General features: G+C 44.8%; 1 protein-coding gene across 4 annotated transcripts in view; it reads right to left on the bottom strand.

Moving 5' to 3' along the window:
• Window positions 1–26,042, bottom strand: part of BOD1L1 (biorientation of chromosomes in cell division 1 like 1) — a 51,796-nt gene extending 25,754 nt beyond the window's left edge. For 2 of the 4 annotated variants that reach the window (XM_037045751.1, XM_037045740.1), the window contains exons 1-10: window positions 25,669–26,042; window positions 19,933–20,057; window positions 15,819–16,009; window positions 14,721–15,332; window positions 14,006–14,155; window positions 11,917–12,083; window positions 10,771–10,882; window positions 9,888–10,026; window positions 8,856–8,928; window positions 1,670–7,667 (exon numbers count right to left, since the gene is read on the bottom strand). In XM_037045751.1, the coding sequence (XP_036901646.1) occupies window positions 1,670–7,667; window positions 8,856–8,928; window positions 9,888–10,026; window positions 10,771–10,882; window positions 11,917–12,083; window positions 14,006–14,155; window positions 14,721–15,332; window positions 15,819–16,009; window positions 19,933–20,057; window positions 25,669–25,905 (7,804 nt within the window). In that variant the 5' untranslated portion in view covers window positions 25,906–26,042. The remainder of the gene's footprint in view (window positions 1–1,669; window positions 7,668–8,855; window positions 8,929–9,887; window positions 10,027–10,770; window positions 10,883–11,916; window positions 12,084–14,005; window positions 14,156–14,720; window positions 15,333–15,818; window positions 16,010–19,932; window positions 20,058–25,668) is intronic. The other 2 variants (XM_037045761.1, XM_037045771.1) reach the window with 2 other exon arrangements.
• Window positions 26,043–26,347: the final 305 nt, after the last annotated feature.

Genomic DNA, 26,347 nt, shown 5'->3' with positions numbered 1-26,347 from the left:
TACCATCTGTACCAAAAGGCAACAAAATGTTCTTATCTAGCATGCCATGCCCACTTGGCTGTTTTATTTTATAGTCAGTAGAAAATAACAGAAACTCATCAGGAAATTCCCGCAGGGACGGTTCACGTTTTGTGGGGAGGGCGCACTGTTTCCTGCTGTTAGGTGGCTGCCCAGGAAGTGTTATCATGGATACATCTCATTTCCAAGTGCGCAGGGAAATCTTCTGGGCCTCTGGGGAATATTCTTGATAAAAAGGGTGACTTACGAAGACTCATTTCACTCACTTTATGCTGACACGGCAAAATCAAACATAAAGTTAAAAAATCTGTGAAGCAGATGAAAGAAAATCAAGTTTTTCTCTGGTGGAGACTCAAGTCTATCCCTGTCTTGGACCTTTCTTTCCTTCTCTCCCCTGTGCTTCTGTGACTCGTGGCTCATATAAGCCTCTGAAAAAAAATCCTTCCTTTCTCCAAGAGACCGCAGGCTTTTCCTTGCTAAAGCATTTCTATTTTTTGCTCCTTCAAGAAAAAAAAAAGGCAGTGTAGGAGTGGGGAGGAAGGAGTAATAGACTATAGGGGTGATTAAGTCATAAAACTTGCAGAGCATTCGATTTACCTCAGGCTAAATTCAATGCAAAATTTTCAAGTTACTTATTTCAACGCTGCAAACATTTCTTAATGGCTCCTACTTAAGTGCCTGTAGTGACCAGGACGGAACACGGGCCTCTGCTTCCTGAGGCTGCATTAGAGGGCATGGGAGCCTGTTCCAGCTGGGAAGTCCAGGAGGCTGCAATTCACACAGCCAGAGTGGGGGAGGAGCCACCCCCCGACCCTCTCAAGTGCAGCCCAGGTCCCTCTGGGTCCTCACAGCATCCTGTACTTTACCCAGTTTGAAGCACGTGCCCCATGACAGTGTCACTGCCTACTTCCAACACACAGCTGAACTCACAGCTTCACCCCGCGTGGACTATTTCCCTGGGCACCTCCAGGGCCCAGCACAGTCGGACTTAGTGCAGTGTCCCCAGTTGGACCGTATACTGAATGACTGCATTCAAAGATTATACAATGAAAGTTATCAACCATTTCTAGTAAGACCAACATTCCCTGAAACCTGTTAGAACACATCTTCTCTCAAACAAAATCTAAGCCAGAGCTGCCCATTTTATCTGAATAAACTCAGCTGTTTTAAGTGCTCCCTTGATTAACTAGCAGTTGGATTAAATTGACACATACTGCAAATCTGTGTCAGATGAGAGTAGAAATGATGCTTATTTTTGTGTCATTATACTCATTTTTTAGAACAGAGCCATGTTTTCTAAAAGGCACTCGAGTACCATGCCAGATACTTCCACTCTGTGAACCTACTTGCTCGGTTTAAAATAGGGGTGATAAAAAATTACTAATTCCACAGGGCTGTTGAGATACCTGAAGGTCAGGGAGGTTTAGGAACTTGCAGTATCTCCTGCCTCTTCCCTCCCTGTCCATGAGGAGTGGGCCTGAGGCCTCAAGCTTTGAACAGAATATCTTTTGAAGAAGCCTGACCTTCAAGTTTGACAAGTTATTTTGTGACATTTTGGAACCAAAACCATGTTTTGGAAGGCTGTTGTAAATTTACTCTATACACAGTCATCTCTGTAAAGTGCTAAAGTTTCAACTAGAGAGATTCTCACCTATGTCACCCAAATTTTCTTCAGAAGAAACCACGACCTCGAGGTCTCCTTCCTTCCGAAAGGATTTCACCATGCCATCTCCTGTTTTCTCAGCCGACGCCTGGATGGTCCGTCGTGATCCACTGTGATCACTCTTCACGGTCAAGTCCTGCTTACACTCTGTTGCTGACAGAGCCACGCAGCAGGCAGCTGGGAGGACTGCACGGGAAGGAGCAATTTCTGATTCTTGGCCATGAATACACTCGGTGGTGGTTTTCAAGTCACCCTCAGGCCCCTGCTGGGTAGGAGGAAGAGAGGGCTGCTCTGTGTCAGTGTCTCTGACGTGTGGCATGTCACCAGCTAGTTTAGCACTAGTATTTGCTGCTGTCAAAGAGTGAATACTGATGGAGTCCTCAGCCGTGGACGTTTGCTCTGGTCTTCTCAGGCTGACAGGCGAGCCAGCCCTCCTCTCCAAGTCCCTCCCTGCCAAACAAGGTGCCTTGCTGCTGTCCCCAGCCATCCCTGGCTCAGAGCTTTTATCCAGGCTCTGAGCTGAGCTCAAAGACACACTCTTCTCTTCCAGTGGCGGGCCTCCCTCTGCAGAGAGCACGCTGACTGGCACCCTGATGCGCTCTTTCTGGGTGCTCACTTTTTTTCCTTCTGTGAGTGGCCTGGGACACTGAGAGTTGTTCTCGGCAATCAGGCTGGGCATGGGGACCTCGCACTTGCTCACCTTTGCAGCTGATGGGTCGTCTCCTCCTTCTGGGTTGCTAGCAGTCAGCAGGTTCTCCTCGTGCCTGTCCAGGCCAGTGACAGCCAGCACACACTCGGTCGTGCTGGTGGAGATGATGGCAGCGTCACTCAAATCCTCTATCTGTGCGACTGTGGGCCGCTCTTCATCCTGGGGAATGGCACCCCTCATGGCCGCTTCCCGTCCTTCAGAGGTGCTCGTGGAAATCATGGTGGTGTCACTGATCTCTTCTGCAGGGGTGGCGGCAGGATGGACTTCCTCCCGAGGGGCAGCACTGGACACAGGGCCCTCACAGTCCTCCACTGAGCTTGTGGAGATGACGGCACTCCCGTCTTTTTCCTCCACGGCTGTGCCAGACTGCTTGTGTCCACCTTCCCCAGCTCCTTCAGAAATGGAGGCCTCACACCCCTCCGCTATGCTGGTGGAAATGAGAGCACATTCATCCTTCTCCTCCTTGCTGGTTGAGGCCAGAGGACTTTCCACTTCTGTGGGTGCACTGGGCATAGGCACCTCGAAGTCGTCAGTGCTGACCAAGACGGGGCCCTCGGCTCTTCCTTCAGCTGTTGCCACTGGCTGCTGGCCGCCAGCACACAGGGTGGTCGTGGCGCTGGAGACAGGCACTTCGCACTCCTCCCCTATGCTTGTGGAGATCATGGCACACTCGTCTTTCTCTTCATTTCTCACCACGGTGAGCTGGCTCTCCTCTCCTGAAAATGCACTGGGCATGGGGGCCTCAAATTCTTCCGTGTTCACTCTGGGGCCTTCCACATTTTCTTCAGTTCTCAGAGCACCAGAATGACCTCCTACGTCCCTAGTGGTGCTTAACTGTGAAGTGTAATCATGTGTGGTACTGGTGGAAATCACCAAGCCTGTGCCTTGATTTTGGCCCCCAGTGATACAAGTCTGGTGGGTAACACTGTCACTGGCTGTGGTGGCCATGAGGCCATCGCACTCCTCATTTTCCACAGAGGTGATGACCCCCTCATCTTCTTTTTCACTCGGTGATGTGCGAGGGACTTCATATTCTGGCACAGCACCAGTTACCAGTTCCTCGCAACTGCCCCCCACCAGACCAGTGGAAATAGCGGTGTCACCTTTGCCTTTGCTGGGGAGCTGACTGTCGCGCTGACATGACGCTGCACTGGTCATGGGCCCCACGCCACCCTCACCCACTGGTGCTGCTGCTCCATCGTCCCTCGAAGCTGCACTGGTCACACTGCTTTCTACGATCCCTTTGGCAATGGAGCAGATCTCCACATCTTTCATTTCCTTTTTGGCACCACTCACACTGTGGACGTTGCTTTCCTGTGCATTTCCGGCAGCAGCTCCAGCCGCAGCGGGTGTGTGCCTGGCTGCAGTCCCAATGCGACTGTCTCCTCCTTCTGCACTCTCACAGATGGGCGCCTCCTCGCTTTCTTCTTCTATCCCTCTGCAGGCTGAAGTGTGCCCAATTTCATTTCCTCTTCCAGTACTAGTCACAACACCCTCACCTTCATCCTCTTCCTCTTTGGCGCCTGTGCTGGTGACAATGTCTTCATCATCGCAGGGACCAGCAGCAACCAATGGTACGTTAGCAACTTCTTTGGCTACTGTGCTGTCCATAGCACTCTGTCCAGTTTCTTCGGACTCAGAACTTATCGCAAAGCCTTCGCCGCTCTCTTCCAAACCTGTGCAACTTGCCGGCCCCTCTGCATCGTCTTCCGTTATCCCAGTGCTGGTGACAGCACTCTCCCCCTCTGTACCGTCATTCCCAGAACCATCTCCTTCCGGGGTGCCATTCGTTCCTGGTGGCATGTCATTCTCCACCAGGACAACAGCTGCACCTGTAACCATACGCTCCTCCTGCAGCCCTGCACCAGTGACTGGGCACATCACAAAGCTTCCGCTTCCCCTTTCTGCTCCTGTACATGTCACAGTCCCCTCGGTTTCTTTTTGGGGGCCCATCCTCGTCACATTTCTCTGGAACCTGTCTACCCCTTCACTGCTTAATGACTCCTCTTGCATTTCTGTCCCAGCACTTGTTACAGCTCCGTCACTCTCACCTTCACCGGTGAAAGTAACAGCCCCCCCGAGTCTTTCTGAGTCTCTGCTGGAAGAACCATCACATTTTCCTTCAGAGCCAGCACTGGTCACAGCATCATCTTTCTCCTCGGTTACAGCACTATTGACACTATCTTCAACTGTGACCGCCTGAGCAGTCACTGGGTCTGTTGCTCGCTCTTCGCATCCAGCCAGGGTACATTCCTCACTTTCTCCCTCCTTGGTGCTGGTAAGGAAGGTTTCACTTTCTGCCAGGCCCTCCGTGACCCCACCCCCACCTTCCTCAGCTGCGGCAAACACGGTGCACTGCCCAGCTTCTGCCCCCGTGTGGAGAGCATTATTTCTGGAGCCCCCCGTGAGGCCTTCATCTGCTTCAATGCTTGTGCAAGGCGCCACCACCTCCTCCTCTCCTCTTTCTGAAGATGTGGTTGTGGCATCCCCGGCTTTTACTGAGTTCAAGGGAAGGCCTTTGTCCTCCCGTTCTGTACTAGTGGCCAAAGAAGTCTTCTCTGCTCTGCCAGTTATCACATTCTCAGTTTTTCTGTTCCTTTGGCGTGAAACAGAGGAGGCAGGGTTCCCTCCAGCACTGGTGTCTACCTCACTGTCTTCCTTTCTTCTTTCAGCATCAATTGACAAGTGTACTACCTCACCTGAGCCTCTACTGTGCTCAAGTTCAATAGTTTTAGCATCTTTCTTGGTGCTCATGCCTACAATGCAGCCAACAGCGATGCCATCCTTTTGGCCATTTGCTATTGCAGTTCTAACTGTCTGTTTTGAAGTGAGTTCTCTACTTAAGTCTCTTTCTTTCCTGGCCACGTCCACTGCGCCACCTTCTTTGCTAACGTTCTCATTTCCCATAATTGTGTCTGTTAACTTGCTACCAAGAGGCATGCTTCCTTTCCCTTGTTTACTAGGCAGTATGGTGGCCTGGGAACCTTCTGGAATGTTTTTTTTGCTAGCTAGGCTTGTTTTTGCTGGCCTATCTGCTGTGGAAATCCCACCACCTTCTTTACTGTGACTTGTTTTAGGGACTTCGGATTCCTTAACAGTCACACTTTGGTTAGGGAGGTCAGAGTGGTCCCCCAGGCAGGTGCTGCCTGTGCCACCTTCTAAAACATTTCTCCTGTTAACTACAGGAATCACATCTGCATCATGAGATTGTTTCTGAGGCACAACAGTCACCGAACTTAATGATGGCGAGGGGTCTAAATTTGCGGAATGTTCAACAGTGTTTCCTTGAACAACATGCTCTTCATCAGGTCTTGTGTGTTTCAAGTTCTTTTGTGCCTTCTCATTTTCTAATGGAGCACAAGTCAACATTTTATGACTAGTTTCAGAGTCTGCATTCGATTCCTGAGCTCCTTGTTGAGTTGGTGTTTTCTCCCTGGGGTTTGGTTTGGATGCAGTACTTTGGATATGCACTTTCTTGGTCACGGTGCTTTTATGGTCAGTGTGCTTTTCAGAACTACCAGCAACCCCTGTTCCACGCCCTGATTTACAGGCTGGAGCGGCTGTTTTTGCATCTACGGTGGAAGTTCTTCCTTCATCCTTTAGAACCATGCCTGCCGTTTTCTGCTTCACCACATTTTCAGAGTCAGTGTCTGGCTGAGAACTATTACTGCTGCTCTCATGGATTTTCGAAACTTCCAGTACATTTTCCACAGCAGGTTCAGAATCGGTTTCCATTGGCTCTTGTTCAGGGGTCAACGTGGTATCACCACCTCTTTTTGGTCTCTGAAGGGAGGAACCACTGAGAGAGCTTGAAGTGTTTGCTGCTAATTTCTCTTCTCCTTTGGTCATTTCGTGGGATGCGCTTCCTTTCCGATTTTCACATGACCTTCTGCTTAATTTCTTTTCAGTCACTGAACCATTTCCTCTGGCCTTTTCATGATTGCTGTCAACTTCTTTACCATCCTTATCCTCTGATTTGTTATCTTCCTTCTTTTTCACATCCTTATTACTATGCTTTGAGCTTCTGCTTTTGTGCCCATCTGATAATTTCCTCTCCAGTCTAGAGGAGCTTGACTCCTTCTCACTCTTACATCTGTCCTTTGCTAACAGTAGCTTGGCTCTGTGACCAGAGTCCTTTTGGGCACTGTGGGCAGAAGGGGCTACACTCTCTAATGCAGGTTCAATACTAGCTTCCTCAGATTTGTCCTCAGTTTTAGACTTTCGTTGTCTATCTGGGTCATTTTCTTCTGAGTTCTTCTCCTTATCTGGTTTCGAAGTGGTTGTCTGTTTTGCAACACCCTCTTGTAATTCTGTTTCAGTGACTTTTGACTGCTTGCCTTGACTTTTTGACTTAGACCTGGACACAAGTTTCTCTTCTAACAAGCTCTTTGTTCTCCGCTTCTCCTTGTGGCAAACCTCTTCTGGTTTTGAATTAGTGTCTAAATTAGTAGAATCTGTATCACACTTATCCTCTGAATAACTTTCACTTCTTCTCTGTAATGCGGTTCCATGTTGCTTGGAACTCAGGGAATCTTTCTGAATTTTAGAATCACTTGATCTTCGTGATTTGTGCTCTGCCTTCATTTTGTCGGTTGAGAGGTGTCTCTCTTTTTTGTTTTCTTTACGAATATTCTCATCAGTTTTTATAATATATTCAGAAACTGGCTTTCCATCTCTGCCTAAAATCGATAACTTCCTTTCATTCCTATGTTTACTTTTTCGTTCAGCTTTATCATCCAAAGAAAGCTTAGTTTGTTGACTTGGCTTTTGAACACTTTCATCTACTTTTAACCCTTTCTCAGAAGAATGAAGCTCAGCCTCATCACCTGTTTTATGCACACTGTCCCCTTTATGTTTATGTTTTGTAGACAACTTGTCTTCTGACACACTTTTTTCTTTTTCAGCCTTTTCCTTGGAAGATTTCATCTCTTTCTTAGGGAGGTTTTTCACATGCGCGGTTTCAGAATCATCTTTCTTTAGATGCTTTTCATTTTTAAGAGTGCTCTTCTGTTTCTGGGGTTCTTTTTCTTCTGTGCCCATGTCTGAGCGTTCCATCTGCTTTTTTCCATCTCGTGCGTCAGTCTCTTCCTGTGCTCCTTCCACCACAACAGGGGTAGATGTTCGCCTTTTATGTTCTCTTTCTAGTTTGGATTCATTTTTGTTTTCATCAGCTGAATGCAAACACTCTGAGAGTCTCCGGGTAGGTTTACTTGCTTCACTCTTTGTATGAACATGTTTCAAATCCTTTGAAGAAGACACTTTTTCCTTTTCACCATGCTGTAAGAAAACAAAGGTTAAAATATGAGACATACTGAAGACAATTTTTATATTCAAGTTTAACATCTGGGTTCATTTAGTATGTTGAGTGCTGTCACATATTTTATATCTCACTTACTCTTTGAAAGCACAGTCTGTGGTTGGCATTGCTGACTTCATACTGGGCACCAGGAAACTGAAGCTCAGCATGACCCAAAACTTGACACCCCGGAGACAAGTTTAGAGGATCTCGGTCTAAGTCTAGTACTATTCCTACCACATCACAGGCATCTTCAGAGACTAGTTCCTTAACTCTCAGTTGTTAAAGCCCACAAATGCCCAGTAGTCATGCATACATATAAAATGAAGAATGATAATCCCATGTTCCTTTCAGTCCAAAAGTATGATGAAGACAATTGGAAAATTATATTTAAATAAAGGTTTCTGATACTTTAGACACCAAAACTTTTGTTAGGAAAACCTCATGAATTTAGGATGCTTATTGGATGACATACTTAGTATGCTTCAAATGCACACAATAACTCATAGTAATCACATCACATAAAATTGATGTGTACACTTAGACAACACAGGGGAGATACTCAGAGATCACAGGATCTCAACTTTTCCCCCTACCCAATAGTATGGCATAGAATATAGATTATTAATGTTAATAAGTAGATGCTGACAAAACATACTTTCATAGAGATGCACTGACTACTAGCTATAATTATTCTTATGCAAATAATGGGCAGAAGTTTTCAGAAAGATCTATATGCCTCTGGGTCAGCTTACCATGGCACCTCCTTACGATTTAACACAGAGACTAATATACTTCTACTAATATAAGGACCAGGACAGAGCAAAATCTTTAAAAAAATACTTTAAAATTAAATTCCTCAAAGAAATAAACTAAAAGGGATTTTATTAACTTAATATGGACAATTTGGTTATTGCCAAATAGGAAACAGGATGAGTGAGGGAACGGGAAGGAGAAAAGTAGTTACTATCTAGATAAATGGTCACATGAATCAACCTGCCAAAATGAGGAATTCAGACCATAGTAGCCCGGGGGTCAATAATGAGTGTGAGGGATATTTACTGAACTTAGAAAGGACCCAACTGCATTTCTTAGTGTTACTCCAAAGGACTGAATAGCCTGCATCTAACAAAAGACCGTTTAGAATGGGCTTATTAATTAGGACACACCTCATTGGTTTTGAGGGTTTCTTTGGAATCTTCTTCAGCTTGCTGCTTCTTTTTAGAACTCTCTTCAACATTCCTACATGGGGGAAAATGTCAAACATGAACTTTGAATAAAATGTAAGAAATTTTAAGGAAGGTTAAAAAAAAGGTTAGCTTCCTTTTTCTATAAACACTTGACCCATAAATGAAGACCTGTCATATTTCAATTGAAATCCTATTCTTGGTCAATAGGGAACACAATCCCAAATGTGACATGGACTATTCTTGGAGCAATAAGACAGTATAATTGAAACAAAAGTTTCTGAACTGTTGCTTGAAATTGAATACTTTATAAAATATAATTACATTTTGAAAATCTTACTATCTTTTGAGTAAACAGGGTAAGCCTTATCTACCCAGATCAATAGGAATGAGGCATGAAAAAATTGAGAGCTGACTCATCTCAGTTTTGCAAAATGTTGATTTGGGTGTCTTGGAAGTTGTAATAAATTTGCGTGACCACATCTTCATGGCACAGCAAATTGTAGCCCATGGCTCACTCGGCTTCACAGTCACTCTGTCTCTTTAGCTAATTTTTATATGATGAACTATAATGCAGTATTAAAAAAGAATTTGGGTTAGATATCTGTTTTATGCGGGGAAGCATAGGATACTGGTGGAGAGAATTGCCGGGAACGACCGGAAAGTGAACACCTAAGTGGTTACTGCATGTTCAGAATGGAGATTCTTCCTGAGTCCTTTAAGAGGGCTCACAAGCCTGTTGACAAACTCCAGGGACAACTGTTTACGCAAGTGTATTTCTTTGGGGAAAAAATTCAAAGCTTCCATCACATTATCAAAAAGGATTAATACATGAAACATTATAAATATTAGCACAATGAGTTATGATATAAAAACTGAAACTACAAGGTCTTTAACAAGCATGCAACAACACACACGTTCAAGGCCAGGCTCTTACTGGAACTTTCAGTGCCTCTCTTCTGAAAGCAACTGGGAGAATGTTACAATGGGAATGTTGCCAGGTAAAATACATACCTTGAATCTTTTTTTCTTTTTTTGCTTAGGGCTACTTTTTTTTCTAAAACTTTCCGTTCTTTAAGGACTTCTTTAATTCTGGGGGCTTTAGGTTCCAAACTCTTTGTTGATGGTTCTTCTATGTCCATACTATTTTTGCCTAGGAAATAAAAAAATCAATAAACTATTTCACAACAGTTCTAAACAGTGTAATATTGATTTTTCATTAAGATGTTCTAATTACTATAAAAATGCAAAATGGCTTTAATATCAGATTGTGCTGGAATAAGAATAATATTGGAGATGAAGGAGATTTGTCCTTTTATTTAAATGCTTGTAGTGTTTCATAGTAACAACAATAATAAACACTGTGATAATTAGTAAATAAGTAATTTGACAATAATGAACTGTTTCGTGTACAACTGTTTAATTTAGACACAGCAATATAATTTTTAAAAAGTGACTCCACACATCAGATTAAAAAGTAAGAAAATCTTCCACACCTGAAAATAGATAATTTTTGAAAAATATAACAGCTTTGCCCTGGCCGGGTGGCTCAGTTGGTTGGAGCGTCGTCCTGTACACCAAGAGGTTGCTGGTTCGATTCCCGGCCAGGGCACATACCTAGGTTGCGGGTTCACTCCCTGGTTGGGGAGCCTATGATAGGCAACTGATCAATGTTTTTCTCTCACATCGATGTTTCTCTCTCTCTCTCTTCCTCTTTCTCTAAAAATCAATAAACATATCCTCAGGTGAGGATTAAAAAATATACATATAATAGCTTTATTAGAATATAATTTAGATTGTTTTATTTTATAATCAAATGTCATAAGTAATATACATTTCTGGAAACTAATGGATTATATAAGATTGTATAAAATATTAAAGTTAACATCTTCTATACCTTGGCTCTTAACTTTCGATGACTTTGTCTTTTCTGCTTTCTGTTTTCGTTTTTCTTCAAGTTTTTCTCTATTAATTTGCCTTCTTAAAAGCCTCTCTTCTTTTTCTTTAGCCTAAAACCACAAAATACTCATAATTATTATGATTATCAGGCAAAAGCAGAAACATTCTGGGGGAAAAATAGTTTCCCCTTCCAATGTTCTTACAAAATAATAGGCTCTGCCAAAGTGCACACACACTACATAATTTGGAAATAACCAGAACAAACGAGACAGATGCAAAAATGTTCCTTTACCCTTTCCGAAGGCCAGCAGTGCTCAGAGCGGGGAAGGCACCGCTCTGAAAAATGGTGGTTGGTTTATGAAACTGGGCACCTCATGCAGGACAGCTGTGAAAATGTCTATGAGCACCAGGGGGACACAGCAGATTTCCATAATTTTTGTATTATTCTTAAATGAAAAAGTTAAAATGCAGATTCATTTTGGCTGAATTTTAAAGCCAGAGAGCATCCAGTCAAGGTGTTACTCCCACTGCCCCTCTCCGGCCAGAACTCACTGTCCCTAAGTGCCCCAGCCATACCCCCCCCCCCACCAACAAGCAAAATTTTCAAGAGTTAAGCCACTAGTAGCATTGAGTGTATGTCTTTCAAATCATTTTTCTATGTAGTATTTTCTTGTTCTGAAATGCACAACTTTTCATGTTACTGTTTCTGAAATTTTAAGTCATCTTAAATCTGATACGCACATATAATAAGGAAGCAGTGTTTTTCCTCTACAAAGCTGTTGTTAATCCAGTGACATGTTATAATTAGAAGTATTTTCAAATCCAGTAAGTATGTGGATTGTACTTCCTTCTCAATATTAAGTTCATAGCTTTATACCATAAACTCAATTTATATTTGATTAAAACTTTTCCACGCCTTGAAACATGCAGGTTGTTACCAGTTTTTCACTATTATTCACTACGACATGAAGGCCTCTGCCACACGTTTATGTCTACTCTGCTCGGTTAAACGGCAAGGTTCCCAAAGGCAGAAGCCACGTGTCGCTGTTTCGTATGCTCACCAGCAGTACCCTGCCCTTGGGCCAGACAAGTTTGGCAGCCTGATCTACTGTGTGAAGATAACAACAGATCAAGTGTGACTTACAATCGACTGTCGCCGTTGTTCTACAGTGAGCTCGTCATCAGAATCACTGTAATACTTTGAGTAAAGGTATGGTTTGTGAACGTAAGCTTGCCGTCCACTTTTTGCTTTTCCTTCACTGGGATCACAGGTTTGAGTTTTTGTTTTATTTTGTTTGTTCTTTTCTTCATCTGGAAGAAAGTCAAAAGAAAGAGGAATGTGAATTAGCAATAAAATCGACATTATGCTTGATCACCATCAAGCACCAAGAGCAGTGTCAGTGTAGCTCAAGTGTGTTCACATGGTGAAATGTCACAATGTGAAAATTCAGAAATTTAGACATTTTTAAAAGGTCAGAATCCATATCTTAATTTACTTCTTAACAATCAGCTTCTTATACATACAGGAAGACAGTAAAGAAATATCAAACCTTGTAGTTATTTGTTTTCTTGACAAAATGAACTCTTGACAAAGAGTCAGTTCTCATCTGTATGTCAGTGGACTGGACATGACTGCTTTACCCGTCCAACTGAACCAACGCACTCGACGGCATACCTTAGAGTAAACTGGAGATCTTTGCAACCACCCGTGACTCTATTTATGGCAGAGGCAACAATTAATAACTGGACCTACACCACGTAAATGTCAAAACCTCTCCACCTTGGGGAGGCAGATTGCCTTCCCTATGACACAACAAGAAAACTGAAATGAGGTGTTCATTTCCTACCAGTTGGTACTCTCCAAACAGCTATCTTCTTACCTTTTGGATTCTATACCTATAAAATCTAGCCCTGCCCAGGGAAACCTGAAAAGACCCACAAAAGCATCTAGAATTAGATTTTCAGTTAGGCTAGAAGTAGAACTGTAGTACTAAAAGCTTCTATTTTTTTCTCTCTAGGTATTTTATCTAAAAGCCAGTATCAAATTTATGAGATGCTATCTATAGGCAACAGCAAATAATACACAATCTTATTGATTTTTTAAAGTCATAAAGAATTAAATCACGTGGGAAAGAGCAGCATATGGTGTTGGTTAGAAGTCCAGACTCGAGTTTGAAATCGCTACTGGTGCTCACTAGCTACATGAGTCTAGACAAGAAGACCTCTCCCCTTGATGACTTTCCTTCTTCACCTGGACCTATTTCTCCAGGTTGTGGGAATTATAGGAATTGGTACACAGAAAAGAGTGAAAACTTAGCGTGGCCTGAGATAGAGTACTCAATAAGGATTAACTGAAAAACAAAATGTATAGTAAAGAGACGTCCAGTTTTTGCCCTTGCTTCTGGGAGGTCACCGCCAAGCCTCTGGAATCCCAGGCCTGACCACAGAGTGCTTTTGTTCACTCAGAGGTCTTGTGTTAAGCCAAATTATCTAAGAGTGTAATTCAGGGTGTGAGCTTTGGGTCATGGAGTATCAGCTTGACCTCTAGAGGGGCTGGAGACTGAGACCAGTTGCCCGGGCAGTCAACTGCGACCCCATGATGGAGCCCAAAGAGAAACTCTGGAAACGAAGAGTTAGGAGAGCTTCCCTGGGTGGCGGTGACCGTGCGCACTGTCAAACGGCCATGCTGGGAAGGAAACGCTCCCCACACCTGCACAGGGACGGCTGTGAGCTTCCCGTATGGAGCCTTCTTGGACTCTGGCCAAGGCGCTTCTCCCCCTGGTTGATTTTAATCAGTCCCCCTTAGTTGTAATGAGCTGTTAACGGAGCGTTTAGCATTTCAGTGAGCGCTGGGAGTATTTTTAACAAATTATCAAACCTCAGGGTAGTCTTGGGAACCCCAATCTCGCAACTGATGTCAGAAGTGAGGGGAGTTTGTGCACAGGACTCACCCTCACTCACACACCATCAGATGCATGATCTCATCTATATGGAATGATAATCCTAGGGACGGAGATAAGAGACGTAGAACTGAGACTGGCTGGGGTTTAGTAACTTACCAAGCTTGCTCAGACAGAAAACCTTGGAGCTAGGACTCAGAAACAAACTTCCAACTACACAGTCCCATGCTTTTGCCACTATATACCACACTGTCTTTCACGACAGCCATCTGAATATGCAAATAATGCTGGATGGGAAGCTTTACATAGGCAGTATTAATTAAAATGCTTTACCATCTGATGTAATCTCTCCTTCTTCCATGCTATCAGACATTACAACCTCCTCCTCAGTGTCTTCTTCAAAGGATGAGAGGTCACTGGTGTGGACAGAGCTAACTGTAATGTCTGTGAGTCCATCCACATCAGAATCTATCACAGAGCAATCTTCAAGAAAATGATACAGAAGATAAATCATCTTGCCACAAGAACATACTCAGCACCCAATTCCCAAATTACATTTGAAATTCTCTGCTTTAAATACATTTCAAAGAACTTCAATTTTAGCAATAAAAATCTCTCATGAGCAATGAATATCAAATAAGGTAGCTATTTCCAGAAAATACAAACTATTATCCAGTAAAAATGAAAGTATTAATTTGTGATGTAAATAACAGAAACAAAAGCAAACTTTTAAGTAATATATTTACTTGTAATATTTAAAAGATAAGGATCTACAGCTATGAATGAAGTTGCTTGAAATAATGTATGGCAATACATTATATGAATTAAATTATAAGGTCCAGAGCTTCTCTGTTCATTTACTTTGTGAATTTGAGTACAGAAAACAAATACACAAATGTCTACTGCCTTTTTTTTTAGCAAAGTAGATATAAGTTCTCAGGCTTCTGAAATGTAAGAATCAAATTTACTAAAATTGAAGGCAAATTTGATACATCCCAATGGACACACTTTGTTCTTTAAACAGTTGTAGACTTTTGCAAGATTTTACCTTCTTTTGTCCCTTCACTGGTTTTAGCTTTATTACCGTTCTTTTCTGAAGGCGCTTTTGTACACTCTGCTTCTTTGTCCTTCGCTTGTTTTTCATCTTTGACTTTTTGTGTATCTTCATTCCTTTTTGAGTGATCAAATTTCTTGTCACTCTTTTCCTTTTTTTCTTTCTTCCTTTCTCCTTTTTCACTGCTGTCTGGTTTCTTTTCACCTTTGTCTGGTTTACTTTTTTGGTCACTGTTTTCCTGTTGAACATCTTTACTCAGCAGAACGGAACTGTTACTCTCTTTTGTGTGATTTTTAATTTCTTCTGCTGGACAAGGGAGCTCGCTAACTTCCTCAGACTTCGGGGCTGTTTCCTGCACTTCCCCCGCGGAGTCGGGTGCAGACTTGTCTTTATCAGCCACGTCCTCTGAAGCTTTCTCTTTCTCAGTACTGGTGTCGGTGCTCGGCTGAGACGAGAGTTTTTTGGACGTTCTTTCACTGGCCTTAGCGTTTGATGCTTCTGTCGAAGCCCTGGCAGCAGTAGCCTCTTGGTTAAGAGAGGTTATGGTCTCTAAGATTGACATGGCGTCATTGGCTACATTAGCACTAGGCCCAGGAGCAGGGACACCTTTAAGAGAGAGACAAGTGTCAGAGTACACAGATGCAGAAGGCTAACCTGGCTGAGACAATGTGACACGCCACTGTCATCTTTATGATGCACACATGGAGCAGACCATTCACACGCCTTCAGACTTTCGTGTACCAGTGCTGGTGGTGCTCAGCACACTAATTCTCTATTCTCTAATACAGTCATCTTAGAGAAGCACCATGGAAACCTGCGAAGAGTCTAGTTTCCAGGAAAATAATAGCTTCTCTAATTATTCTCACCGTCGAAACATACATACATTCATTCCCAATAATGTATCTTTAAAATACATCCTATTTTCTATTAGGGAAAATAAAGGTTATGCCAGTTGAGGAGTTTGCGTGCTACATAATAGAATTTCACTATTGTGGCTGAGTAGAGAAACATTCTAAAACCCAAATTTCCTCAACTTGATACTCAGTTCAAAAAGAAAAGCACTGGAACTGACCAAGAGCAAAAGCAAAGCACCTTGTGTAACGATGGAGGAGTCTGGCTTCTCCTCCTCGGGGGCCGAGCTGCCACTGGCTTCCTCTTTGTGACTCAGCGTGGCCAGAAACTCATGCACGGCTTTCTCCACCTGAGGTCTGAAGGTGTGGTTGATCTTTGGATCTACAACCTGAGAGATAATTCGGTCGATACCAGACTCCAACATTCCTGATCTGAAATACAGGATAATTTACAGAAAGGTTAAAATGTACACATATAATTTCATACTATTTGCATCATTTTTAGGTATAACTGTATCTCTCCAACCTCTAATTTTCCCAATCCATTCAGCTAGGCAGGGAAAGAACAGGCAATGGACAGTAAGTTTCACATTACAGATGCATTTCAATACACCATACCGCAAACAGTCTCTAGACTTTTTACCACTGTGTCATCAGAACTACTAAAGCAGACTAAACAAAACCGAAACCAAATGAAACGAAACAAAGCAAAACAAAACACCCTTAGGCCCTGACTGGTGTGGTTCAGTTGGTTGGGTGTCATCCTGCGAACGAAAAGGTAGTGAGTGCTAGGGCACATGCCTAAGTGGCAGGTTTGGTCCCCAGCTGGCATGCATGCGAGAGGCAACTGATCGATGTTTCTCTCCCAACCTTCCCTTCTCTGGAAAAAGAAATTAGTAAAATCTTAAAAACCAAACAAACAAGCCACCCTGAGAACTGAACAAGACCATTACTTACAGCCCAGGCTTACGGACGATGCTGTCTTACCACGATCCTGCTCGTGGCACAGAAAAATAAATAATCATTAAAGCTGAGTTCTGGTTACAAAATAAATCAATGGACTTTGCACCTTCACTTTGAAACAGAAAAATGTAAGCCTTTCATAAGTATTAAAGCATCTCCAGGAAAAATGAAGAATATAATTTTATCGAACTTAAAAAAAAAAGAGGAAAACTTTAGAATAAAAATAAAACAAGATTTCTGACTTTCTTTTTTATTCTTGCCATTAAAACCACTAGAGGATGTATTCATTCGACCATTATGTCACGATGTGTTGTAATTAGCAGGAACGTGCTGGCCACCAGGCTGCTGTTCATCAGGCCTGGTCCCGCTCTAGGGAGGAGACCGGCACCAACACCGGAAATAGAAGGTGACAGGCAGGAGGACAGCCCTATACTGGTGGACTGAGGAATTATGAGATCCTCTGAGACAATGCGGAACGCTTCACAAAGGAGAAAACATCTGAGCCGAGTCTTGGTTTCCAAAGAAAAGAAGAGAAGAAAGAGCTTAAAGAAATATCACAAACAAGAGACGGAGCAGCAGCTGGGGGACTACATCCCAAATGCGCAGAAAATCACAAGGGTGTGCGAGCAAAATGGGAAGATTTATTTTAAGAAACACATGCAAACCTTGTTTCTTCCTAAAAAAGAGCTTGAGAAGTTCCCTGGGTCGTGTTAGAAGAACAGGCGCTGGTCCTTCCCAGCCTCTAGGGCTCAGGCTATGGGCAAAATGGATGCAGAGTCTCTTCTCACAACGTGAATGCTATTTTTGAGTGCCGCTCTGGCTGAAGTGGGGGATGAATTTGACTTTCACTTCCTGAGGCACCTCGCAGCCTTGTTATGCTAGAACGCTACTTATGTGGGCCATAGAGAAAAATGAGTCAATTCTTTACAAAGTAGGTAACCTGATTTTTAAAGTTCTAAGATTAAGAAAAAAACCAACAACTGCTAATCCTGCAGACATTGCCACATCTTAGAGGTGTATTTAAAATGTAGCGGGTGGGCAAGAAACAAGGACAAGCAACCTGAAAAATGTTTTAAGGCACAAGTATAAAGGCATAAAATACAAAATAAAACCCACCCATCCAGAATTGCCGCTTCAGTCCTTTCTCGCAGTGGCCGGCTCTGATGGTACCAGGACGAGGGGCCAGCACAGGTGGCCCCACTGCTCTCAGCAGGCTCACTGCAGATGGCTGCCTACTAGAGAGGAGCCGCACTCTCGGTTCAAGGTCAAAGCCAAAATGCTAGCGGCCAGCACTGTTCTGGTTAAAGTTATTTCCTTGTCTTCCTTTTAAATCTTGTTCAGTTTAGACAATTATTTCTGAGCTATTTAGCATTTTTAGATTTTGTTGTACAAAATGAATACATAAATTAGATTTTTCCTGTATTGAGCCTGCAGATTAGCTATTAGGTTGAACCACCCAGAATCGCTGATATTAGACTGTTTTTGTCCTATAAGAAAGGCAACTGTAGAAGGTTCAACATAATAGATTCAACTGAGTGTTTCTCAAAGTACTGCATGAAAAACTGCTTGAAATTGTATTTATCAAGGCCAGTACATCCCTATACCCCTAGTCTGACACAACTAAATTGTCTCTTTAAGGGAGCTTTAAAATGTTATTATCAGTAACAGGAAACTTTAGTAATGGAATTTAAGTAAGAGAATAGTTCATTAAAAATAAGTAACACAGCTAGAAGAAAATGTACATGCGTCCCCAAAAGGGAACTGACGGACTCATCCCACCCACCCGCCTGCCGTCGCCCACAGGCAGGGCACTCCAGGGCTACTCTCGGACAGGCACGAGGACAGGACCCCGTGCCGAGTGGCCCTTGGCCCCTCACCAGGCTTGCTTTTACACAGGCAAGGCTGAGTTTTTATAAAAGCACAGAATGAACGGCTGCTTCCCTACTTTACAGTTTTGTGTGCTGAGGAGGAAACGCAATGATAGGAAACCGGCGTTCCACTTAGCCTTTCCACCGGAAGAAAGAGGATGCCAACACGCTTTTAAGGCAATGTCATCACCTGTCAGAGGGAGGCAGCCATGTGAGTTGCTCGGTGAGAGCACTCAGTGATTAGCAAGGCACAAGTGTGCAGGTGGGTTTGCCCCTTCCCCATTTTGGTTATTGGTCCCCTAAATGCCTGGAAGTGAGTAAATTTCCAAGCCTGTAAACCCCACGGACCCCTTCAGCCTCTTTTTCAGGCAAGGCCTTGACTTCTCCCCACAGGTGCTATCATGCAGCCCTCTGAAGGCATCTTCTGATCACATCTAACACTATACAGGTTCCGCTGACATCCTTTAAAGTGCAGACAACAAAGTTATTGTTAAGTGTCCCTCTTCTCCTCTTCACAAGGAGACAGTCGGAGCCCCTAGCCTCCCGGTTTCTAGTATTACCTGTGGCTAAATGGGTCTCTGAGTTGGAGTGGAAGCTGTGTTTGTGCGGCTTCCTGGGGGCCAGGAAGCTCACCGGGGAAGCCCACTAGGCGGGCCTGCGAGGTTCCCATGGGGCACGAGGGAGTTAAGAGGTGGCAGGTGGACCACAGATCTGCAGAACTGTTTTACAGCAAGACCGCTCTAAAAGACACGCCCGAACGTACACATCTGTCAAGGCAGGAGGGGCAGCCTCTTCCCAGAGAACTTCGTCATCTTCTTTGGGGGCTGCAGCAGGGACAGAAGGTTTGAGTCTTCTTGTCTTGGCAAATATTTATAGTTAAGGACAAGATAATATTGTAAATGTCTTGGGAATAAGTATGATTTTTTTGATTCCTGTAAGTATTTCAGCTCTTCTCATTCTCTTTATCTTACGTTCATCAAAAAACAAACAAACAAACAAACAAACAAGTCCAAATGCACTTTCCTGCCCAATATCATCATTCAAAAGCAGAGTTAAACTCACAATAAAGTGCAAGAGACAAAATTGTGGGGGGCAGGCTGCACTCAAAAATAGAAGACACAGCCTCAAAGATTAGGAAAGATATTTTTATTTCAGTGATCTTTAATGTTTTTTATTTGCAAACTAATTATAAAGCCTACTGTTTTAGGACCCCAAAATGGTTGTGAATGTAAACTGTAGGGAATATTCTGGCAGTTACCATCTATTAGTAAAAAAACATTGTCCTTCCCTTCCTTCAATATTTCCAAAGGGCTACAGAAAAATCAGACTGCTAAAATTTATTGGAGAAATGTGAAGTGATTAAAGCCTTTATAAAAAAATCACACTGCATCATAATACGAAGGAGCCAAACTTCACAAAATTAGCTCAAGGTGAGCAAACTTCTGCACACTGTCTGTGCTTTTAGGCAAAACAGGCTGTGACATTTTCAGGCCTGCCTAGGAACTCTGTAATTCTGAGACTTACTTGAGTACTTGTTGTCTAATATTGTTTCTTAGTTGGTTCTTATTGAGGTGGGGACTCCACGTATGAGTTGCTAAGTGGTTCGCAACGAAGTTGTCAACGCGTTGTCTCAGATTCTGATAAGCAGGCTAGAAAGAAAAAAAGGACACAGATGCTGAAAATCTCTAATATTATACAAACAATACTGACAGTTTCAGGACTTGAGTTTAACAGTATCGACATTTCTTAGATTCGAGTGTCAACATGGCAACAAAGTTTTACATTTTATGTTTGAAGATAGGAGGAGTACAAAGAAGAAAGACATACCTGTCATTTGTAGACAAGGAAGGGAGAAGAAAATAAGGCCCCAATAAATGTTACTGCAATAATTTGGAGCAAAGCAAGGGGGAGGAGAAGAGAAGCAAGCCTTCATTGAGAATGTGGCATATGAGCTGAACCTTCAGGGTTTCACAAAGCAGCTGGGGATTCGAAGACCACCTGGCAGGCACAGCCAACTATATAAGCAAACAGCAAGTGGACGAGAAAACATGGGGTTGGGAGCAATTGAGCCTCCCCTCACCCCCTGGGAAATTGTTAAATCCAATTTGGTTGGAGAAGAGAATACCAAAAAAGCAGAGAAGTGAGACTGGAGACACATCATGGGGCCGGGGCCGGGGCCTGGACTTGGGTACCTGTACAGGAAGTTTGGAATTGTGGGATAGAGAATGGTAAGTCACTGCACATATGAGCAGAGTGATATGCGTGATGGCTGGGCTTTCTGATGATTAATCTTCTTACAGTGAAAGAGTAAAGAGACACAAAATATACCTCACACAGTGTGCAACAGAGTGATAAAGGTCCATACTGGGGTGGCGGAAATGGGCTGAAAGGCACAGATCCTAGAGAAGTTACGGAGGGACAGCCACTGGAACTAGGCATTACATTGATGCCAGGCAGTGGCTGTCAACTTGAGTGACTACCCCCTACTCTCACCCCCGGGGACATGGCAATGTCTAAACACAAATGAGGGGGGCTGCTACTGGCATCTAGTGGGTAGAAGGTAGGGATACTGCTGAACATTCTATAATGCAGGGGAACCTCCCCACAACAAAAACCACCCAGATCAAAAGGTCAACAATGCTGAGGCTGACCATCCCTGATGTAAAGGAAGCAGGGCAGAGGACACACATTATGTCATCTTCTTAAAAGGCCACTGCCTGGAAGGAATGTCTGGCGCTCAAGCAGGACTGTACGCTCTGTTCCTATCTCCCACCACTCACATTCTTCATATCTTTAAGTGGCTTTAGTGCAGATGGATTTGAGTGTCTCCAAATGATTTTACACACAACTATACAGCCTTGTCCTCTGCCATTTGCTCCCTTACCCTCCAGCAATAAGTTCTCATGCCTTTGACCTTCTGCAACTACCATTCCCTCTCCTTGTCCATCTGGCAAACTTCTCACCTGCAGAGCTCACCCTAATCCATGGTCTTCGTTTTCTATATGTACTGTCACCTCAGTAGTTCTTGCACTGCACTGTATTTTGGGAAGGCAGATATTTACCTCCCCCTGAAGTGTAAGCCCGCTCCTTCCACTCTCTTGATCTTTGTTTTTAGGAAGCTTATCACACTGCGTGGCAGACAAGCAATTAAAGCACAGGTGTTGGATGAGATGATTGGGAAACCATCTCTGGAAGGGATGATGGTTTTGTCCCTTGGGGATGTTCTTGTATCCCTTCCAGTTTCCGAACTTTTGACAACTCCCATTCTCAATCCTACAAGCAACAGTCTCATGATCATTTGTCATGTTCCTCTCCATTTATCCCAAATCGATATGAACTCAAAAACTAATCCTTTCTCTTGCTGACTTTCAGCAAACTGTAAAACATAATTCTTCTTGCCAGTATTTCCAAATCTCAGAAATATTAAGCTAAAAACATCACAATGCATTAGCATTCTAGTCATCCAATGACAAGCTCAAATTTGAACAACAACAGGTAATTTTCCTTGTTTTCAGTTTTCCTTTCGGTAAGAAGCCTGGTGACTCCAGACAGAAGGATTCCATTATTCTTCTGAGAATTTTTCTCTATCTTTTCCTCCTTTTCCAGTGCTCAGGTCAAAAGCCCTGGAGTCATTCTTGACTCCTCCCTTCCCTTCCACCCAAATTCAAGCCATTAGCCAATTCTGCCAGCACTAACAGTGCAAGGCGTCCGCAATCCGACCACTTCCCATCACCAGTTCGGTCCAGTGCATTCCCTTCTCCTGCCTAGATCACAGCACCTCATCTTCCTGTGTCTACCTTTGCCCACCTGGAGTTTATTTTCTATATAGCAGCTACTGAAAATCTTTTAAAACTAGGGCAACCACATAATCTATTGTCCAAACCAGATTACAACTGAGCGTGAGGGGACACGCGGCCAACACACCTAACATGGAAGACAGAGCATGTCCTTGTTAGGCACAACACTTGCCAAAGGCTTCTCAGATTAGGCTAAAGGCAAACTCTTACAGAGGCCTCTAAAGCCAGCTAGGGCTGTGAAGGGAGGGAGGGGCGCTCCTATCCACTCCCCCCACCCCCCCACCCCCGTCACTTTCTCCTCAGCAGTTTCTGCCTAAGGCTTTCCATACTGGCAGTGACCTCTACCTGGGATACTCAATCCCAGAGAGCTGCAGGGCCCGGCCCTCAACTCCTTCAGTGATGGGTCAAATGGCATCTTACTAGAAAGCCTCCCTGAATTTACTCAAAACAAACAGTCCTTTGCAGACCCATCCGCTTCATTTCTTCCATAGGCCCTATCACACATTATTCATGGTCCGTTTTTCTCTGCTGGGACTAAGTTCCAAAACAGCAGGGACTTTTTGTTCACTACTGTATCCCTGATGTCTAAAAACTGTGTCTGGTACATCGTATTTGTTGGGTAAATAAATGCATACGGTTTTGTCTTTGTTCTAAGACAAAATCTAATTTCCTTTCAAATCTAAGGGGGAAAAAAAGCAGACAATAATAATCAGTGACCAGGAGTCATTTACACCTGAGAATGTATCCAAAAACTGGCCTTTGTTACCTGGGGGAGAGGGACCACGTTTATTTGTTTGGTAAGCTCCCTGCCTGGGGAAGAAGGATGGACCACTCAACATTCCCTCCGCACACTCTCCAGTTGCCAATCAGTGCACAGGGGTCAGAACGGTTTTGTAGCCTCTTAGTTTACTCCACAGATCTGGGAACTGGGGGTCTGGAGCAGCGGAGCCTCAGCATTAGTTGGATCCTGGGGCTGCCCCAGGTTCCAGTTCTTTGGGTGGGAGGGCTGGTTCAGTCTACTACCCTCAGATCTCTTTTCGTTGGACCAGCAATGACCCCAGGGCAGTCTGAGGGGTTCTGTGGTCTTCTGGAGTGGCAGCGGGCTTTGGAACGTCTCATCTTGCTTTCGATACACAGGGATGGATGACAGTGTTGCTCTTGGAGAGCATCTGGCAGGTATCAAATGTCTTGATTCTTAACTGTGCATGTGACTGACAATGCGGCTACTGCCACAACCCTCTGTACTGTACACTACAGGTCACAGTCTGGCGAAGCTGGTCTTCAGGGTTCAGTGATCAAAAGCCCTACAACACGAATGGTCTAAAGTCTAAGGTGTTCTTAACAGATGAGACCCAAGGATTCCATTAAAGCGATGCTCCTTGCGTGAATAGAGAATCTTATATCTACTTTGGCCCACTAGCCACACTGATAGGAATGTCAAAGTTTTCTTTTCTCATATAAAAGAAAAAACTCGGCTGGGAATGGGTCTGATTTCAGTTCTACTCTTTTCTAGCACTGAACATTAAAACAGGGGACCTTATTCTGTGGTCCCTGAACGCTCTCTGAAACTACGTATTAGGCTGAGCCACAGACACTACCAAATAGCCAATCATTTCTAGACTGTAAAAAGAGCATTCTAATACGTATGTGTGCATTTTGTCTAAGAGATTGTGCTCTTCTCCTCCCCAAGAAAGGTTATAGTGCCTCACTTCCAGAGGATCTGGCAGAAACATCAGACACAGAGCAGTGACATTTAGTAGGGACAGAGTGAAGAAAAACCTGAGCTTAATATATGGTACCCCCATCAGTATATTTAAATTTTCAATTTGATTACACAAGAACAGGATCTGTAGGTTTCCTAGAAAAGCAAAGTGAAATCTCTACTTGCAGGGTACAAACAACCAGCTTTATCTGTGTAATGTTTATCTGGTCATATCTATCTAACTTTCTCCCATTTAAAAAAAAAAAGAAGGCAATAGGCATTATTTTTTTAAAACGTGGCTGTGCATATTCCCTAAAACAAAGTGAGAAACCCTTTTTACTTCCTGCAGAGATAAACATTTCTAAACTGAATTCTCCGTGGTGCAAAAACTCCAATGCCCTGAAAAGGCACACTGTGCTCTGGTCTACACGGTGGGCCAGGGTTCTCATAAGGAAAAGTGTTCCTAGATTTTCACCAAGGTTTCCCCAGAGGAGACAGCAGGACTGTGTGCAGTTCACCCCCAAGGCCAGTGAACACAAAATCGCAGGGAAGACCTGGTGGACGTTGCAAACACTCCTTTCCCAAAGAAATGAGGCTCCTCAGAAACAACGAACCTGTTATGAGAGAACTCTCACCCCATCAGAACTATCCAATGGACCCAACCAGATCTTGGACAAAACCAACCAACCAAGCAACCTCCTCCGGCCCCACTGCCTCAAACCAACCAAATCAAAGAACAACAACAAACAAACAAACAAACAAACAATCAAAAGGACCAACCCCCCAAAAGCCCCCATTTTACAATTGTTCCCAACTCTGGCTTCCTGCTTCACTTGCTTCCAGAATTCCAGACTCTATGGGTTTCCCATCCATCTCACCAAGATTGCTCCTTCTTGGTGCCCTCTGCTCATTCTTTGCCTAACCAGGTAAGATTACCTGGTTCCTTCACTTTGACACTTGGTTTGAGTGTCAAACGCCCTCCCCCTTCGCAGACCTTTCCCCCCTCCTCCTTACTCTCTCAAACTGAACTCTTGTCTCCTGACCCTCTTTCACTTTATTATCTGCTATTACTTGCTCTCCATCCTTCCTCCACTTAATAAAGGATGACTCGGTTTTCCCCCACCCCCTCCCCTCCCCCCGAACTCCATTCTCTTTAGAGAAGTGACTTGGCCTAAGTTACCTAAATCAGACGGTCCCTGGTAGACGCTGAAGTCCCGATCCCCTTAACATACCTTTTCGCTGTCCAGCTCTACCTTCTTACCTTTGTACCCCCCGACCCTCATCCAGTAATGCGTAGGACAAACAACTCGGTTCGATGATCACTCAACTTCTCCAGAGGACAAGGATATGACACTTCCCGCCCAGAAATCTTTAAGAGAGGTGCATGGATACAAAGTAAACCGCGAAAAAAATTAACCAGAGATGAAAGCACTGGTTAGTGTTTCCAAACGCATCTGCACAAGAACAATAGCGAAGTCTCGCTCACGGGTAAACTCCGAGCGCCGAAGCAGCATAGTAGGTGCTCAGCACCCACCAGGAGGCACCGGCAGGCGAATGAATGAACGAACCGCGCCGTGCACGGTGCCTGGCAAAGAGAGGCAGCTCGAGGAGGACGCGGCTGCACAGGAACTAGCAGAGCGGCGCTCAAAGGGGCCCCAGCTGGGGAAGCAGAGGCACAGCCCTTCCACGAACGCGGGAGAACGCGCGAGAAGGCAGCCCTGGGGGTCCTCCCCTGGCCCCGCACGCCAGCGCGCCCCGAACCTTAGTGTCCACGTCGGCCAGGCAGTCCCTGCGGAACTGGTCGAAGAGCCCCTGGCTCTTGAGGTGGTTCACGATCATAGCCACAAGTTGCGGGTCCCCCGCGCCGGCCCCCGCGCCGCCCGTCCCGCCCGCTCCGGGGCCAGCCCCAGGGCCGGGCGGCGGCGGCGGGGGCTGAGGCTGAGGCGGGGGAGGCGGCGGCGCGGGAGGCGGAGGCTGCGGCTGCGGGTTGGTGGCCATGACGGCCGGGGCCGGCGAGGGCGCGATCCCAGGCGAGCGGGCGCTCCTGGGAGGCGGCGGCTGCACCAGTCCCGCCACCTGAAGGAGGCCAACGGGATGTTGTTACGGAACCAGCGGATCCCGAGCAACCCCGGAAGTGAAAGGGAACCAGGGGAAAAGGAGGAAAAGGCGGTGACAATAGCAGAGACGGACCAACGACGGAATCCGCCAGGGGCCAGTTCCGGCCGCCCTCCGCGCACGCGCGCTTGGGAGGCTGGCCGGCGTCCGAGGAGGCGGCGGGAGCGCGCAGCGAAACCGACCCGGCCGGGCGCGGGGTGGGACTCGCTGTGGGCCCGCGTTCGACCCGCGCGACTCCCCGGGGGCCGAGCGTCCCCTGGGATCCTGCTTAGAGCCGGCCTGCGCGGGGATGCGAGATGCTGGCCCGGTTCCGTCGTTGGCGTTT

Source organism: Sturnira hondurensis, unplaced genomic scaffold (genome assembly GCF_014824575.4).
Source record: "Sturnira hondurensis isolate 20B ecotype Veracruz unplaced genomic scaffold, ASM1482457v3 Scaffold0000780, whole genome shotgun sequence".
Lineage (NCBI taxonomy): Eukaryota > Metazoa > Chordata > Mammalia > Chiroptera > Phyllostomidae > Sturnira > Sturnira hondurensis.
This window is presented reverse-complemented; position numbering and strand designations above follow the sequence as displayed.